This window comes from Rana temporaria, chromosome 8 (assembly GCF_905171775.1).
Source record: "Rana temporaria chromosome 8, aRanTem1.1, whole genome shotgun sequence".
Taxonomy (NCBI): Eukaryota; Metazoa; Chordata; class Amphibia; order Anura; family Ranidae; genus Rana; species Rana temporaria.
This window is the reverse complement of record NC_053496.1, coordinates 90,947,057-90,966,017: the sequence shown is the minus strand read 5'-3', so window position 1 is coordinate 90,966,017 and position 18,961 is coordinate 90,947,057. Positions and strand designations below refer to the sequence as shown.

The 18,961-nt window shown below is 41.7% G+C and overlaps 1 protein-coding gene across 4 annotated transcripts in view; it reads right to left on the bottom strand.

The window, feature by feature from the left end:
• The window catches only part of PIK3AP1 (phosphoinositide-3-kinase adaptor protein 1), a 242,196-nt gene that overhangs the window by 95,341 nt on the left and 127,894 nt on the right, over positions 1–18,961 (bottom strand). For 3 of the 4 annotated variants that reach the window (XM_040362258.1, XM_040362256.1, XM_040362257.1), the window contains exons 3-6: positions 8,988–9,097; positions 5,789–5,933; positions 4,336–4,478; positions 805–937 (exon numbers count right to left, since the gene is read on the bottom strand). In XM_040362258.1, coding sequence (XP_040218192.1) covers positions 805–937; positions 4,336–4,478; positions 5,789–5,933; positions 8,988–9,097 — 531 coding nt within the window. Of the gene's footprint in view, positions 1–804; positions 938–4,335; positions 4,479–5,788; positions 5,934–8,987; positions 9,123–18,961 lie in introns of all 4 variants that reach the window. The other variant, XM_040362259.1, reaches the window with a different exon arrangement.

Sequence of the window (18,961 nt, the reverse complement as noted above, 5' to 3'; positions counted from 1 at the left end):
ATATTGCGTGTGCTTACCAGCTTATATGCATTTAAAAATTCTTCTGGCTCCCAGAATGACAAATATTCAAATAATATTATCTACTATTTAAAGTGGTAGTAAACTCTTTACTACCACTTTTACCTACAGGTAAGCCTATAATAAGGCTTACCTGTAGGTATAAAGAATATCTCCTAAACCTGTACGGTTTAGAAGATATTCCCATCGCAATGCGCCGCTGATTGCAGCGGCGCATGCGCAGCGGGGATCCTCGGCTAAAGGCCCGGCAGCCGGACATTGCCGGAATGAAGTCTCCAGCGCGCATGCTCCAGCCAATCACAGCACTGGAGCGGCGATACCCGGAAGACATGCCGAGGCAAGATGACATCTCGCTTGGTGTGGACCAGATAAGTTCTGCACACCTCGTTCCAGGGTAAGTATTTCATAATGAGCTAGTATGCGATGCATACTAGCTCATTATGCCTTTTGCCTTTCAGATGTAAAAAAATAAATAAAAAACTTGTGGCGGGTATAAAACCGCTTTAAGGGGGAGGTGTGATTTGTATGTTTACAAGAGTATGCGTGTAAAATGCTGAACAGTAAGGAAGATTTTTGTTTTTTCTTTTACCAATCTACATGTGGCGCTAGTTTACAGATTTTTACGTGACTGTGTGTACGTGTCTGTTAAAAGCAATGGGCTACATTTAGATAATTAGAAAAATGCTGCATTTCCTAAAAACGTGGCGTTTTTGGACCCTATAAACAAGAGCCCTACTTGTGCCAAGATTTAAAAAAAAAAGGTTAATTAGAAAAATATTTACTCACTTGCAATTGTATTTTCTTCTTCAATCTGATTAATTCCAAAGAGATGCAGACCAGATGCTGGAATGTTGTTTTTCAATGATTCCGTCAGCAATTTATCAAGTGCCTCTCGGTTGTAGGGAATTATTTTGAATGCCTGGTAAAAAAAAACAACCCCATTGTTAAAAATAATTTTAATTACTTAGATTCTTGCTAACAACAGAATATTTTGCTCAAACTCTGTTTAAGTAGAGCAGACACAGTGAAATCCCACAATCTAGTGCCAGTAGATGGGCTGCCGGGTCGGCACACAAAATGTGAAAGAATTAGTTGGCCACCAATGGCATTGGTTTGAAGATGGCCGCACTGGTTTTACAGAAGTGGTTGCACAGTGGCATGAGGAATTGGAAATACTGACAAAGGTAAGCAATAATGGTTTATATGTATAACACATTTACAATGCTTTCATAAAGTCCCCATTAACTTTTTTTCAATTTTGTTACATTGCAGCCTACATACAGATACTACAGTTGTTTAAATAAAAATTTCTCATTAATCTACACTCCGTATGCCATAATGACAAAGTAAAAACCGAATTTTAGAAATGTTTGCAAATTTATTAAAAAAGGAGAAACTAAAAAAACGGTATTTCTGTAATGCTGGCACTTTCATATATGGAGGAGGCGGAAAAGGTCCATTTTAAATGCATTTCTAAAAACGAAAATATGAGTTTATCTGGATCCAAGAAAAAACATTCACTATATAGAGTAGCAGCATATCTGCCCTTAGGTGTAGTGGGTACATTTGTTTTCTTTTTTTTTTCAGGCTTATTTCCCTGTATTTTCACTTAGCGATCTTGCCATCATAACATTTTCTGGCCTAGTGTAAAAACCCTTGCTCTGTATGATATCTATGAAGCAGCAGTGTTGTCACCCTAGGAAGGGTAGTGTTGGAAGACTATATAACACCTCATCCTTTTATGACTGCTGAGGCGCATAGGCCTAGGAAAAAACTGACTGTTAAAATAATAAACCCCTTGCCCCCCATAAAGAACCACACTTGCAACCATTAGGTTGAAAAGGAACAAGGCCAGATCTTTAATTTCCAACACTGAACATGTAAATACTTTTAACCAGTGCAAGTCACAGGTGTACTGTGAACACACTTTAAAATTTATTCCAAAAAATTCCAAAGGGGGTCTGTCCTTGCCATAAGTGCTGGACTGACAGACTAATTCCAACTTCAATCAAGGACATAGCCCATTACAGCAACTTTAACTGCTGGCAAGGTCGCTGCTAAAACTGACAGACTATCCAGAAAAGGGGCTGATGGGTATGCAACTCTTCCAGCCAAGTTTTTTTCCAAAGGCCCAGAATTCCCAGTGAGCAGAGTTTTTATGAGCTCAGGCCTGTACTATTACTTTGTGACCTTCATCTAATCCTCCGTGATCACTTAAACCATTCCCAGCTCCTGGCCATGCCCCCCATCATTCAATGTTCTCTTTCCCTAAAGGGATCAAGAGGCCCTCATCATCTCCATTATATGAAGGAAGATGTGTTGTGGTCCACAGGGGTGAACTGGGCAGGGCTGATAATGCCACTTGAAATTTTAGTACAGCAGAGGCAGTGTCCACATAATGTTAGGAGCTCACTGGATTTCTTGCAAAATTAACAGGTATTTGTAGCAATTATTAAACAGACATAACAGAGCATTTTCAGTGGTTGATTGAATATATTAAGAGGGAGTAAATAGAAGTTACTTGTTAGGGTCCACATACACTTTAACATATACAGTATAAGATATCATTTGTGAACCATTTTTTTTAAATTACATTTAGGAACCACGGTATAGGTAATGGCACATTAGCTAATAATCAAGCAAGTTAATTTTAGATACAGTAAAACCTTGGTTTGAGAGTAAATTTGTTTGAGAGCGTTTTGCAACACAAGCTACATTTTTAAATACATTTTAACTTGATATACAAGCGATGTCTTGATATACAAGTAGTGTTATGTCACAACTGAGTATAAAAGAGGAGAGGCGCCTCTAAGTGTTGTAATATGGTTACATTTAATGAAGGTACAACATTTAGCACCACAGCATATGCACAATTTGCATTTTGCATGTTGCTGCTGTGCAACAGTATGAGACTGACCACCTGGATTCGCAGGTAGGGATCATTCACTGTATGGCTAACTTTGAGCTTAAGTTCACAGGCATTCGAACAAATTTCCTCCCCATAAAAATCAATGGAAATGCCAAAGCAGCTTGAAGCAATTTGAAGCACCTTAGGAGGTCACAAACAGCTGGAAAGGAACTCAGAAGGATCTCAGAAGCATCTAATAATGGCTACAAACAGATTGATATAATCAAACAATTGATTGTTCCATACACCTGAACTAATTACAATTTAATACATATTGCAATCTAAAGACCCTTTATTCAATCAATTCAGTTATTGTGTGGTTCTTAATCTCCGGGAGGCCGTCTATATATGGCCTCCGGCCTCCAGCCACTGGGGGGCGGGCTATTTATTATAGCAACAAGTAAAAAATATTATTATTTTTTTCAAAATTGTCGCTCTTTTTTTGTTTATAGCGCAAAAAATAAAAACCGCAGAGGTGATCAAATACCACCAAAAGAAAGCTCTACTTGTGGGGAAAAAAGGACGTCAATTTTGTTTGGGAGCCACATTGCACGACCGCGCAATTGTCAGTTAAAGCGACGCAGTGCTGGAAGCTGAAATTTCACCTGGGCAGGAGGGGGGTATATGTACCCAGTAAGCAAGTGGTTAAATGGTCATATGTGTAGTTGGAACTTTAGATGTGTGTTTGATCTGACGAAGGGCACTAGCTTTTGAGCCCGAAACGGAAATCAATTTCCACATCATGTTATTCATGTTTGAATTCTTTTTGTTCAATAAAGAAACTTCAAATGCAGCAATCCTGTTGACATTTTCATATATTCGGTTAGTAGGATGACCAGATTGCACTGCACTGATTAAAGACTGGGTGCGGCCTTCTCATACTTTAAAAACACATATATATACAGTATTTCCCTCCTGCATTGTCTCTCTTGGCAAGGTCCGATGATACAGTGAAAGTAGTTCTCCTGCATATGCTCAGTTTGGTCTCTATTGCTGGAGAGAACATTTCCTTGTGGGTGTATATACAGGCTCTAGTGAAAATCTCCTCCTACTTGAACACACAGCTCTGGGCAGACCAGGTGGTTTCAGATCAGATCAGCCAGAAAGGTATATAGTGGCAGTATTTTAATGTAAAAATAAAATTTAAAAGCTGTGGGCACTGTGGGGGGGGGGGGGCGTGATTAACTGTTTTCATATTACTGGGTTTAGTAACACTTTAAGTAGCCCAACGATCAAAATCAAATTTAATTTCACTGCAATCACGCCATTCATTTATAGATGCAAAACCTTCTAGCAATGTGTACATAATCACTGCACTTTGCACTTCATTGTTAAATGTTAAAAAGACCTGACAGAGATTTTCCTAGTAATCGATTCAGCAGCTGATAAAATATGCACACGCATCATACCTGGCACATGAATTCTACTGGATTAGTAGCACTATCAAGCAGCTGACAAATTTCTTCCATATCTGTGAAATATGTGATTTTAGCATCACATATTGGTAAGTCTCCAGAGAAAACCTTTAGAAATACTGGCCCAGAAGGCAGGTCTGTGCAGGACAGAAAAAAGCTTGTTAAAACCAAGGAATATGCAGGTTTTGTAAGACAATTATTATTGAATAACTATATATTCTTCCCCTCATATGTTATGAGCATATTTTTCCATAACTAATAACTTGCAGTTTGAACATAGTGGCCCAGATTCACAATAGAGATACGATGGCGTATCTCCAGATACGCTGTCGTATCTCTGAGTCTGGGCGGTTAAAATCAGTTACGCATAGATTTCTATTAGATCCGACCGGCGTAAGTCTGTTACGCCGTCGGATCTTAACTGCATATTTACGCTGGCCGCTAGGGGCGTGTATGCTGATTTACGCCTAGAAATATGTAAATCAGCTAGATACGCGAATTCACGAACGTACGCCCGGCCGACACAGTACAGATACGCCGTTTACGTAAGGCTTTTCCTGGGGTAAAGTTACCCCTGCTATATGGTGGCGTACATGCGGCATACCAATGTTAAGTATGGACGTCGTTCCCGCGTCAAATTTTTAATATTTTACGTCATTTGCGTAAGTCATCCGTGAATGGGGCTGGACATCATTTACGTTCACGTCGAAACCAATACGTCCTTGCGGCGTACTTTGGAGCAATGCACACTGGGATATTCCACGGACTGCACATGCGCCGTTCGTGAAAAACGTCAATCACGTCGGGTCACAAGTTATTTACATAAAACACGCCCCCCCTGTTCCAAATTTTAATTAGGCAGGCTTACGCCGGCCTATTTACGCTACGCCGCCGCAACTTACGGAGCAAGTGCTTTGAGAATACAGCACTTGCCCGTCTAAGTTGCGGAGGCGTAACGTAAATAGGATATGTTACGCCCGCACAAAAATACGACGATCTACGAGAATCTGGCCCAAACAGTATGTCAGCCAAAACGTTTATTTTATTTATTTTTATTTATTTTTTTAGATAGAGAGGGCAATGATTAGATCCTCTGTTGCCAGTAGAACAAGAATTGAGAAAAAATAATATTCTGGATAACAGTAAAGGGTTCTATCCCTTCCCCATGCTATCCAAAACTAAGAAAAAAAAGTTGTGGCTCAACATATATTTAAAAAAAAACCTCTGTATAATATGGTTTTGTATACTTAAGTGTAATAAGTCTTCTTTCAGTTGTACGTTTTACCCCCATCTTTTCTGAAAATTTAAATGTCAGTTTTTCCAATTTATTATTGCTTGGAAATGCTGTTTGCCACATTTCTAGTAACCCCTAGGTTGCCTACTTATCATAAATAATGCTTAAATCTGATGTAATTGCAGTAATCTGACCATGTGTGGCAAGTCTTACCTGGGGCATCCACTGATAAGATGTATTCATTCTGCAATGTAGCGGGTGACCTTACACATGGGCCATTCAATGGGTTAAAATTAACCTCATTTTTAATTCCACTGTCAAGTTTGCACTTAAATATTAAATATATTTCTGTCTTCACCTAAAAAATAAAAATAATAATTTTTGTTTTTTAACATGGAATGTAGAAGAAATTTGAAGGTAACGCTAGCCAAAACTTATTTTTTTTAGTATACAGTATGTACCATTTTCTACTTATGAATACATCATCAGTATATGTATTCATGCTATATTCATACATTTCTGTATGCTTTTCATGACAACCCATTTTCATTTTATGAATTTTTTGTTTATTTTTGTCTATTTTGGACAATAAATATTTAATGAATTTTACCCCATGTGGTCACACTATCTATGCCTATAAAGTCCTGCCCTTGAGGAAAAACTTTTGTTTTATTAATTGTCTGAGGGAGAGAGCAATAGACATCTACCACAGGCCAGCATGGATACTCTTAGGCCGCGTACACACCATCGGTCCAAACCGATGAAAACGGACCGAAGTTGAGTTTCATCGGTCCAAACCGTCCGTGTGTACGCCCCATCGGTCTTTTGTCCTTCAGACAAAAGTTAGAGAACTTGCTTTAAAATCGAACCGATGGACCGCTGACCGATAGGTCCAAACCGATGGTTAGTACACAAAAGCATCGGTTCAAAACCCGCGCATGCTCAGAATCAAGTCGACGCATGCTTGGAAGCATTGAACTTCATTTTTTTCAGCACGTCGTTTGTTTTACGTCACCGCGTTCTGACCCGATCGGTTTTTGGAACGATGGTGTGTACGTACATCAGACCATCAGTCTGCTTCATCGGTTAACAGATGAAAACGGTCCGTCGGACCATTCTCATCGGATGGATCGACCGTGTGTACGCAGCCTTAGACCGTGTGTATGCGGCCTTAGGCCGCGTACACACGATCAGTCCATCCGATGACAACGGTCCGAAGGGCCGTTGTCATCTGTTAACCGATGAAGCTGACTGATGGTCTGATGTGCCTACACACCATAGGTTAAAGTGGAGGTTTCGTACATACCTCATTATCGCCGTTTCATCCCTCGGCTTCCGGGTATGATTCTTGCTGGACTAGTTGATTGACGTTCCTCCGACCAGCGCATACTGCGCGTCACGACAGAAGCCAAACGTCATTGCGCAGGCGCCCGAATAGAGTCGGCTCTATACGGCGCCTGCGCAGCGATGTTCGGCTTCTTTCGGAAAGTCGTGACGCGCAGTATGCGTCGGTCGGAGGAACGTCAATCAACTAGGAACGCCAAGACCCGCAAGAATCATACCCGAAAGCCGAGGGATGAAACGGCTATAACAAGGTATGTACGGAAAAAAAAACAGCATACCCGCAGTCTTCTCAATGTATTGTTAGAATTTTTTTTTTAGGGTGAATCTCCACTTTAAATAACCGATCGTGTCAGAATGCGGTGACGTAAAACACAACGACGCGCTGAAAAAAATGAAGTTCAATGCTTCCAAGCATGCATTGACTTGATTCTGAGCATGCGCGGGTTTTTAACCGATGCTTTTGCATACTAACGATCAGTTTTGACCTATCGGTTAGGCGTCCATCAGTTAAATTTTAACCACTTAAGGACCCCTTCACGCCGATATACGTCAGCAGAATGGCACGGCTGGGCACATCAACGTACCTGTACGTTGCCCTTTAAGCCCAGCCGTGGGGTCGCGCCAGCGCATGCACGCAACCCAGTCCGAAGCACCGCGGCCGCGGGACCGATCGCCGCTGGAGTCCCGCGATAGGTCCCCTGAGCTGAAGAACGGGGAGAGCTGTGTGTAAACACAGCTTCCCCATTCTTCACTGTGGCGACGTCATTGATCGTGTGTTCCCTTTTATAGGGAAACACAATCAATGACGTCACACCTACGGCCACACCCCCCTACAGTTAGAAACAGAGATGAGGTCACACTTAACCCCTTCAGCGCCCCCTTGTGGTTAACTCCCAAACTGCAATTGTCATTTTCACAGTAAACCATGCATTTTTAATGCATTTTTTGCTGTGAAAATGACAATGGTCCCAAAAATGTGTCAAAATTGTCCGATGTGTCAGCCATAATGTCGCAGTCACGAAAAAAAAAAATCGCTGATCGCCGCCATTAGTAGTAAAAAATAAATAATTAATAAAAATGCAATGAAACTATCCCCTATTTTGTAAACGCTATAAATTTTGCGCAAACCAATCGATAAACGCTTTTTGCGATTTTTTTTTTACCAAAAATAGGTAGAAGAATACGTATCGGCCTAAACTGAGGAAAACATTTTTTTTATATATATTTTTGGGGGATATTTATTATAGCAAAAAGTAAAAAATATTGCATTTTTTTTCAAAATTGTCGCTCTATTTGTTTATAGCGCAAAAAATAAAAAACCGCAGAGGTGATCAAATACCACCAAAAGAAAGCTCTATGCAAGTTCTAATTTTTTTGACCAAAGGATAACTGACCGATGGGGCCCACACACGATCGGTTTGGACCGATGAAAATGGACCTTCAGTCCGTTTTCATCGGTTTTGACCGATCGTGTGTACGCTGCCTTATACTCAGATAGGCAGCCAGAAGAGCAAAACCCTTCTTCACTATGGCTTTCTCCTGCAAGCAAAGGCAGCCCACAGGAATTCTGCATTGAAAGCTACCAATGCTAAACAAACGTATGGAGAAAAACAACCCTCCGTTATTCACAGACAACCTTCTGTTGAGAACAGATGTGTAATCTATTTAAGAAGGACATATACAGTAAAACCTTGGTTTGAGAGTAACTTGGTTTGAGAGCGTTTTGCAAGACAAGCAAAATGTTTTAATACATTTTGCCTTGATATACAAGCGATGTCTTGATATAAGAGTAGCGTCATGTCACAACTGAGTATAAAAAAAGAAGAGAGGAGCCTCCAAGTGTAGAAATATAGTTACATTTAATGAAGGTACAACATTTAGCAACTTATTGCTACACTTAAAGGTGCCTTTTTATACCCTGCAAAAAAAATGCTTTGATATACAAGTGCTTTGGATTACAAGCATGTTTCTCGTACTAATTATGCTCGCAAACCAAGGTTTTACTGTACACACAGTTTAAAGATTTTTTTACCCCTTTACATAGAGAAAGTAGATAAAATGCACAAACCCCACAACGAATCCTTTCTGGCTGTATGGACAAAAGGTTTCCCTGAATGGCCTCTGGGTGACTTTGATCTTGTGGATGTTCAGGTTCTGTACCAGATTCACAACCAGAATCTACAACAGTGAAAGACATAAACGCCTGTAGATTATAAGACGAACAATGGCAATTCAAACATTTGCTGATCAAAGCATTACAAATGTCATCTTTAAATATTTTGCTAGTATACCAGGTACTTCTCTAGGTCATGTAGATAACAATAATTGTTACAAACCAAAGGGAGAACCATTCGATGTAGCTTTATCTCAGACTTTATTAGCTCATGAGCTGCATTTAGTGTGACCGCTAGAAGTGAGCAAGTCATTGCCCATATGCTTCATTAGGACGATGTTCAACAGTTTAATAAAGGTTCTAGGTTTGTCAGCATCTACTTGATTATGTTGCAAGACCAGTTTTGTCAAAATTTTAAATTACCACACTGTTTAAAAAAAAAAAAACTTCTGCAACATTTTTCAAGGCTTTATAAATATGTAAAGAAACAAAAAAAAAAGATTTCCCCAAAAGGTCAATACTTCCCAAATAAAAGAAGATGAAAATGAAAAATGTCTGGCCTGAAAACTGAAACAGTCCTGTAAATTTACTCCCTAACCCTCTCCATCTCATTGACTGACAAAGTAGCTCTCATATTTTTGTGGTTACTCCTGAAATGAAACTGAAATGCATATTTATTGGGTGTTATTAATATTTGGGATCTAAATCATAAGATTTTTCTTAGATATATATTCTTTAAAACTGTTCCTTTCTTTTTAAACCTATTGATTTCAAATGCCCAACTCCTTTGTTGTTTTTTAACATACATATATATCAATTAAAAGAGAAGTATAGCCAAAGATTTCTCCTGGGGATCACAGAGTGCAGTTCTTTATGAACTCCTGGGATCTGTGTTCAGCTGAAAGAAGGCCGCTGTCGGCTGACTTCACAGAGCCAGTTCAGGCTCTGAAAAGGTTCCAACCCTGTGGAAGCCTGGACTGGCAGCTGGCTCAGCCTCTCAGCGCTGAGCCACCACTCCCACCCCCTCCACAGCCCAGCACTTCAGCATGTCCAAAAAACGACGTTTTCCCAACTTCATCATTAAAAACGATGTTGCCCACACACCATCGTTTTTCAAAAATGATGAACAAAGCAACACGTACGACGGCACTCTAAAGGGGAAGTTCTATTCGCCTTTGGGCTGCTTTTAGCTGATTCCTTGTTAGTAAAAGACAATTCGCGCTTTTTTGTCTGTTACAGCGTGATGAATGTGCTTACTCCATTATAAATGGTAGTTTTACCTGAACGAGCGCTCCCATCTCAGAACTTGCTTCTGGGCATGCGCGGGTTTAAAACGTTGTTTTTGCCCACACGATCATTTTTTACAACTCGAAAAACTACATTTTTTAAAACAACGTTAAAAAATGCAGCATATTCGAATTTTTTTTTTGTCTTTTTTTTTAGAAGCCGAAAAACGATGTGAAGCCCACACACTGTCATTTTAAATTACGTTTTTAAAAACGTTGTTTTTTTTATGCCAAAAAACGATCGTGTGTACGCGGCATTAGAACTGAGTGATCAGCAGTCTTTGATTGCTCAGTTCTCAGACTCAGCCGCCTGAGCCAATCCTTCACTAAGCAGCAATGCCCAGCTCGAGTCACTGTCAGGGGCAGGCGAACCTTAGTAATCCTTTATGTTACTGGCCGCTTCCTGTATATGGATTCATCGGGTAGTGTGCGGGTATTCCGCCACTTCCTCAATGCCGCAATGTCTTCTGGGAACAAAGACAAAAGCTCCCAGGAGACATTGCAGCATCGAGGAAGTGGCGGAATACCCGCACACTACCCGATGAATCCATATACAGGAAGCGGCCAGTGACATAAAGGATTACTAAGGTACAGTGGATCGAAAAAAAATAAACATGCGGTTTAGTAATTATGCATATGAGCGTATCTTTTTTTTTTTGGTGGGGGAGTGGATCTTGGGTGGGTGTCAGGTACCTTACTAGAGGCCGAAGTGCTGAGAGGGCTTCCCTTGCGACTGAGTGCAGAACGCCCCCTGGAGGTGAGACAGGGGGTGCTGTGCCCGGAGATGCAGGGGTTGCCAGCTGCGACTTGCTGAGAAGGTGTAGAAGCTCAGCTATCCACCAGGATACGTAGTTAGGCAGGGGTACCACGGAAGTACAGATGAGGTAGGTACACAGGGAAACCCAGGGGCGGAGTCAGGAGCCAAGCCGGAAGTCATGCACGGGAAGCTGGATGTAGTTGGAGTAGGGCAGAAGGCAAGCCGAGGTCATACAACAGGAACAGGATAAGGGTAATCCGAAAGACAAGCCGGGGTCATACACTGGAGAAGTCAGGTCAGGCAAGCCGGGTCGTCAACAGGTAAACAGGAACACAGGAACAAGGGCTCAGGAACACACAAGGGCTAACGATCATGCAGCAGTTGGTAACTGCTGCAGCAAGTCTTTAAATAGGGCACTGACGCCAGGAGTCCCGCCCGCATTGCGTGCGTACTGGCGCACACGCGTGCGCAGTGAAGAATACAGGATTTGCAGAGTTGTTGCCCGTTTGCGCGCGCATGCGCGTTGCGCGCGCATGCGCACTGCGCTTGCTGGTCCGTGAAGAGCACGTCTGACAGCTCTTCCACGGTTGGTTCCCACCTAGAATGTAAAATACAGCTGGAGGAGGCTGTTCATATGTCTTTGCTTTGCATCATGGCTGCAAAAATGTTATGCGACATGCCAAGTTGACAGGCGATACCATTTGTCAAACTCAACCTTTGAAGTCAAGGGGACCACACAGCAACTATGAGCAAAGCGTTTACAGCACATTAGTCCCATTAAAAACTGCTTTGCTGCACTCTGAAAAGTGTTCCACTGCAGATGACATTTCGGAGCTTGGGCTAGTGTGAACCTAGCCTTAAGGGAAAAATCCATCTTAAAGGAGTTGTAAAGGAAATTTTTTTTTTGTCTAAAATTAATGTCTGCAAGGTAGACAGAATAGTGTAATGATTCTGTTAAAAAACAAGTAAATACCTCCGGCGTTCTAGTTTCTGTTCTCTCATTCACTTCCTGGTTTGCGGCGCTCATTTATGCAACAACTGCATTTCCCAGTATGCATTGCGGCACGCCCAGTAATTCACACCTCTTTGAAATCTCTAACACGTAGAGAGCGTCCTGCTGCACAGATGTAGTTCCCAGGAGGGGGCTAGCACGTCACTGACCACCACAGTAAAGCTTCCCTTCATGGTGGTCAGTAAAATCAGACAAGCAGGAAGTGAACAGAACAGAGAAGAAATAGAGCAACTTCTGAGCAAAAATGAACAATGAAGAAGTGAAAAGAGGAATGTCTGCAGGTAAAGGATGCTTATTATGAAAAAAAAATGTTTTCCTTTACAACCCCTTTAAGGCATTCCTGTTCCCTGGATAAAACATCCAGTCAGAAGAACCCTGTAAAAAGAAAAAAAGCTGAAAACGTTTCTCTTCACTCTTATGCAGAGATGGAAGCACCGCTGGTATCCAAAACCTGTTGAGTGTGTTGGATAACATATCTCCCACTGGGAGCTGTAATTTCTCCCACCAGTCACTACGTCATTATTGTGTTTTGTAGTGACAAAGCGGCCAGAAGAAGGATCCACAGTTCCCCCACAGTTACCCCACACTTACCCCACAGTTTACGATACACCGCCGCAAGTTTCCAGTTTTAGTGCCCGATCCACAAAGCACTTACCTGGAAACTTGCGGCGGTGTATCGTAAAGACGTCCGGTGCAAGACGGGCCAATTCAAATGGGCGTGTGCCATTTAAATTAGGCGCGCTCCCGCGACGGACCTACTGCGCATGCTCTGTTTCGCAATTCCTGTCGTGCTTTGCACGCAGTGACGTCATTTTTTCGAACGACGACGCGCGTAGCGTAATTCCGTATTCCCAGACGGCTTACGCAAACAGCGTTCATTTTTAAATTTCGACGCGGGAACGACGGCCATACTTTAGACAGCAATACGTTTGCTGACTAACTAACTTTGCGACGGGAAACTAGACTAGCGGCGACGTAGCGAACGCGAAAATCCATCGTGGATCGCCGTAACTCCTAATTTGCATACCCGACCCGACGCTGGTATACACCTGTCGGATCTTATGGATATCTATGCGTAACTGATTCTATGAATCAGTCGCATAGATAGAAACAGAGATACGCCGTCGTATCTCTTTTGTGAATCTGGCCCTAAGTCACCAGTCCTGCTCAGTGGTGGTGTTAAATGCATGCTAAATCTAGCTGAAAATATTAAATATATCACATATCAATAAAAAGGACTTTCTAACTTTGCTGAATTTGTAATGTTAGCAGGAGAGCATTAGTAGCTCCTTGATTGTATTTCTGATGTGTGTAAAATTGCATTTACAGGGCCAGTTCATACCACATGCAGTCCAGTGTGGGTTTTTTTCTGCATCAAAAATGCATGGAAAGTAGGTTATATTATTTCCAATGGTTTAGTTCACACCTGTGCAGTCAGTTCCAGAGCGTTCCAGTTCCAGAAAAAAGTCGTGAATTTTTCCTGAACTGGCCAGTACTAGAGCGTGGTAAAACGCATCCAAAATGCACCGGAATGCATCAAAAACGCACCAGGACACGTTAAAATGCACATGCAGAAACACATCCGGAACTGATCTGTAGTGGGTTTTGTAGGCTGAACCAGCCCTAAAAGCAACACATGGTTGTTTTAATTTTTTTATATAAATGTAAAAAAGATCAATTTAAAGTAAAGAATTTTTTCAGTTTGTGTTAGGCCCCTTTCAAAGTAGGGTTTTCCTCCGTCACACTTTGGCAGATCGGAGCGGGGCGGATGTCAGCGGGAATGTCACCACTGACATCCGCGGCTCCATAGAGGAGCATGGAGCGCTCGTTCAGGTCCGCAAAAAAAACTGTCAGGCGGACCTGAACGGGCCGCCCGTGTGAAAGAGCCCTTAATGTTTTAGATTCCTTGTCTCTTTGTATAATTTGTAAGTATACATTTACAAGGGGTAGCCATGTTTACTCATTTCATGTTTACACTTTATTTTCTACTCCCCAACAAGTAACTTATTTTATATGTTACCTTTTGGTCTGGTAAATATAGTTATTTATCTATCAGTTAGCATTGTTTCCAGCTCTCTCTGTGGGCTACAAGAGACCTCCTATGGTATGTACTGTATATGCAGAGAGAGAGAAAAAGGTGTTCTCTAGTTCTGTCCTAGGGTTACAACGCTGCTTCTCCATAGATGCAGTACCATACCTCCCAACTTTTGAACTTCAGAATGAGGGACACTTGAGGTAGGAAGTGACTGGCAGCGTGCAAACTCTTAACAGTGGGAGGGGCTTAATGGGTACATCGTTTAGGAGAATGCTAGATACAGAGTGCAGGGATCAGTGGTGTGTTACGTACAGAGTGCAGGGTTCTGGAGTGCGTTATGTACATAGTGCAAGGATCTGGAGTGCTTTACGTACAGAGAGCAGGGTTCTGGAGAGCGTTACATACAGAAAGGTGAGTAAGTTATGCACGGGATTCAAGAGAGCGCTAGGTACAGAGTCCATTCATCTATTCACATCTCCCTATTGTACCTCTCTTCAGCTACAACCTCCACACATACAAAAACACAAACATACACACACACACATATACACAACACATACATACAAAACACACACACACATACAAAACACACACATACATACAAAACACACACATATACAAAACACATACACACATATATAGGACATACACATACAACCCACACACCTCTCCTCTGCCCTAACCTTCCCCAAAGCTCTACCATCTTCCACATGGTTATCTTTAGCTTTCTGTAGCTGGCTCTGTGACATCTTTTCTTTTTCAGTGCACAATCTTCTAATTTCCAGCTCCCAATCTCCCCTGCCCAAGCAGGAAGTTGATAAGGGTAACAATGCAACTCACCCCCTCCTCCTCTCCTCCATCATGCTGCACAGTGCACTCACAGACCAACATTTCTATCCGCTCTCAGTGCAGAGCAGGGTGGCTGCTATAGGAGCAATGGGGGGGGGGTGGAGATCAGCTGTTGCTTTTAACTGTAGAAGCCATTCTGTGAGTGCAGGGCTTTCACATGTCTGAAAAAACCCTAGTCAGCAAAGTATAAGAGCACTGTTTCCCTATACGCTGATTGCTTGACAAAGGGGCGGGTAAGAGTAGCAGCACTGCCCATACCATACATCAAGGCTTGAATCTGACAGCTGCACAGAGCACACCCAGCAGGTTTTCTGGGAAATCCCTGGCTGTGCTTGATATTCACACTTGCGCTGTAATTACATAATTAACTGATGGAGTGATGCGGGACAAAGAAAGTCCCGCCCAATCCTGAACTGCAGTACCGGAGGTATGCAGTACAGTGAGATTGTCACCTTAGGACAGAAAGTGTGTTACTGGCAGAACCATTAGTTGAAAATAAAGGCAAAAACAAGAAGAAACAGAATGTAGCAACCACAACTTATAACTGTTAAACCATAGGCATACACATAGGGTGTTTTAGGTGTGCCTGGGCACACCCTAATCACCCCGTGCTGGGCAGATTCCCCCTGCTGCTTGGCTGCAGAGAAAGGGACTGGGCAATCTGTCCCTATTCCCTTTCTTTGTCTCAAAAGTGAGACATCAGAGGTCTATTTAGACCCCTGATATTTCACCACCTAAAAAAAAAAAAAATTAAATAAATATTACTGTATAAACATATTATAAAAAAAAGAATAAATTTTACATATATTGTAAAACTGTAATTGAAAAATAAACTACTGACACCAACCTCTGCCCTACTGACATCGTCCACTGCTCTACCGACGCTGTCCATTGCCCTATATATTTATACACAAACACGCAAGTGTGTTTGAGCTTTGGGGTGCACACACCTATGTGTTAAATTGAACTATATACCTATTTTTCTTGGTTTTAGGTACACTGTAAGTGTGAGACACAGTCTAGCACTTTTAGTGGCTAAATTACAAATTCTTATATTTAGAAACGTAACAAAATATGAACAAGCAAGCATGTGAAAAATCACATAGATCAAGGCAATAATACGTCAGTACATGTGTTAACTAAAGGTATAGTATACTTGAACCAAATAAAATATGTAAATAATATATAATACTGTATTGCAGTGTCATCAAACCTTGTGATTCTGAATGAGCCATTAAGAAAAAACTGTTCTGAAAGTTAAAATTGCACATGATATTTATCAACATTGATTTTTTTTTTTTTATTCACATACATTTTTAGTTTCACTTCCTCAAATGTCATATTTAGCATTAATATTTCTTTGGGAAATGGTCATCTGTGTACTTGTTTTATTTCACAAGATTTTGAATCATGGTTTCAGCACAAGTTTCTGTATATCAATCACGTTAGTAACATCTCCTGGGATTCATACACAACGTATTACAGAATATACAGTTGATAAGTGATTCTTGGCCTGCAAGGTCAACTAATGTTTGCTATTGGTCATAGAAGACTTAGGTGAGAAGACTGTTGGAAGACATGGAATTTGGGAAGCAACCTTTTAGGTAACCGCCTGCGATAGCTTAAAGTAACCCTTTCCTACACTCATTTTTACAGAAAGAGAAACCTCCGCAAAGTTAAAAACTTCTCACCAATGACCAATCCCTAATCAGTGAGCAGCAATATGTCCATAGAGACTGAACCATTCAGCCTGTTGTCACAGCATATAGGAGGTGAAGCTAGGCTCAGTGGGCTAAAAACAAAAAAAAACTGGGAGGTCGCCATACTAACTATGTAATGTTAGTGTGGCGTTCTCCTCCGCTGTGCTGTTGTGTTCTGACAGGGGGACTGTCCCCCCACCTGAAAACATTGATCAGCACTCACAGTCAGTGGCGTCACTAGGGTTGGTGTCACCTGGTGCGGTAAAATATGGTGTCACCGCCCCCCCCCCCCCCAATAACATTTTTCAAATATTATTTACCCTACTGTTTGCTCTCTGTTCTCCTTTCTTCCCCTTTTCTCTCTCTCCCTATCCATCTTTCTTGTTCGTTCTATCCCTTCTTCTTTCTCTCCATTTTTCTTTGTCCCCCACCTCTCTTTCTCCAGAACCGGAATTCACATCTCAGGAGCCTCACAGTCATTAGCTGCCAGCGCTGACTGGATGTCGGTTGGATGCTGGTTTTCTAGAGTGCCCGTTTGACAGAAGCCGGTTGCACGACAAGCTTCTGTTGGACAGGCAGCAGTACACACTGTCCCAATGTCGATCAGTTCCTGCTGAACCTGACCATATTTTGATCTTGTGTACCCAGCATTACTCACCTCCTGTATGTCAGACACCTGTGAGCTTTCTGTCTGTCATTTGTAATTTCTGTCTCCATAAGGCTCCTTTTATACTGAAAACGTCTGCGTTAGCAGTAAAGCGCCACTAGTTTTAGCGGCACTTTAGCATAGTTTTAGCGGCGCTTTTCTGCTTCTAATGGGGTGCTTTTAACCCCTAGTGGCTGAAGAAAAGGCTGAAAGCGCCCATTGATTTCAAAGATGCTGCTTGCAGAATCTTTTTTCTCTTCCCGCAAGCGCACCGCCCCAGTGTGAAATCACTCGGGCTTTCACCTTAGGGAGGCATGAGAGGCGCTTTACATGTGCAATTTTTAGCTCTAAAATGCATGAAAAGCACTGCAGTGTGAAAGGGGTCTAAACCAGGAGAAGTAATTATAGATGCAGCTGCACAGGACTGTACGCATACTGTAGCCACAATGCTTTACTTTACAGCAGTGGCAGAAATTAACCACTTGACCTCCGGAAGATCTAACCCCCTTCATGACCAGGCCACATTTTGGGATACAGCACTGTGTTACTTTAACTGACAATTGCGTGGTCATGCAACGCTGTATCCAAATAAAATGTATGCAATTTTTTTCCCACAAATAGAGCTGGTGGTATTTGATCACCACTGAGTTTATTTTTTGCGCTATAAAAAAAGCCAACAATTTTTTTGTTTTAAAAAAATAAATATTTTTTACTTTCTGCTATAAAACACATCTAATAAAAAAATCAAATTTCTTGAAAAATTTAGGCCAATATCTATTCGGCTACGTGTTTTTGGTAAAAAAAAATCGCAATTTGCGTATATTGACTAATTCACATGAACATTATAGCATCTACCAACTATGGGATATACAGTATTTATTTGTTATTATTTTTCTATACTAGTAATGGCGGTGATCAGCGACTGTGATATTGCAGCAGACAAGTGGACACTAACTGACAGTTTTTGGAAACCAGTGACACTAATACAGTGATCAGTGCTAAAAATATGCACTGTCACAGTACTAACGACATTGGCTGGGAAGAGGTCAGTTATCTAGGGCGATCAAAGGGTTAACTTTGTGCCTAGCCAGTGTTTTTGTGTACTGTATGTGCTGCTTTTACTAGGGGAAGAGGTGGATCTTAGTCCCTGCTTTGTAGGAACACAAAATCCATCCCTTCCCTCCTGTCAAAATGGAACTCTGCCTTGTTTACATAGGCAGAGCTTCGTTCTGAGTCTGCCTGATGATCGACAGGTGCTGGCGGACATCAAGTGCCCGGCACCTGCAGACTGGCTTCTGCTTTGATTAATAGCAGTAGAAGTGGCCCACCAGTGGCGAAAGTGTATGATTATATATATATATATAGAGCTGCAGCCCTGAAGCAGTACATCTGCTATAGGGTGGTCAGCAAGGAAAAAAACAGCATGTCACATTCGGAGCAGAATGCAAACCATTTACAGTAAGTGAATGGGAGGTTAAATCAGACAGTGAGGAGGCAGCAAAAAGCCTCTTTACCACTTGTCAAATGCCTCTGAAAAGCAATCGGTGGTGGCAAGGGCCTTTGGGAATAGAAAGGTTAATTTTCAGATATTAGGCAGTGTAAACATGACACATTCTCTAAAGGTAAAACGAAGGAAACTGGCAG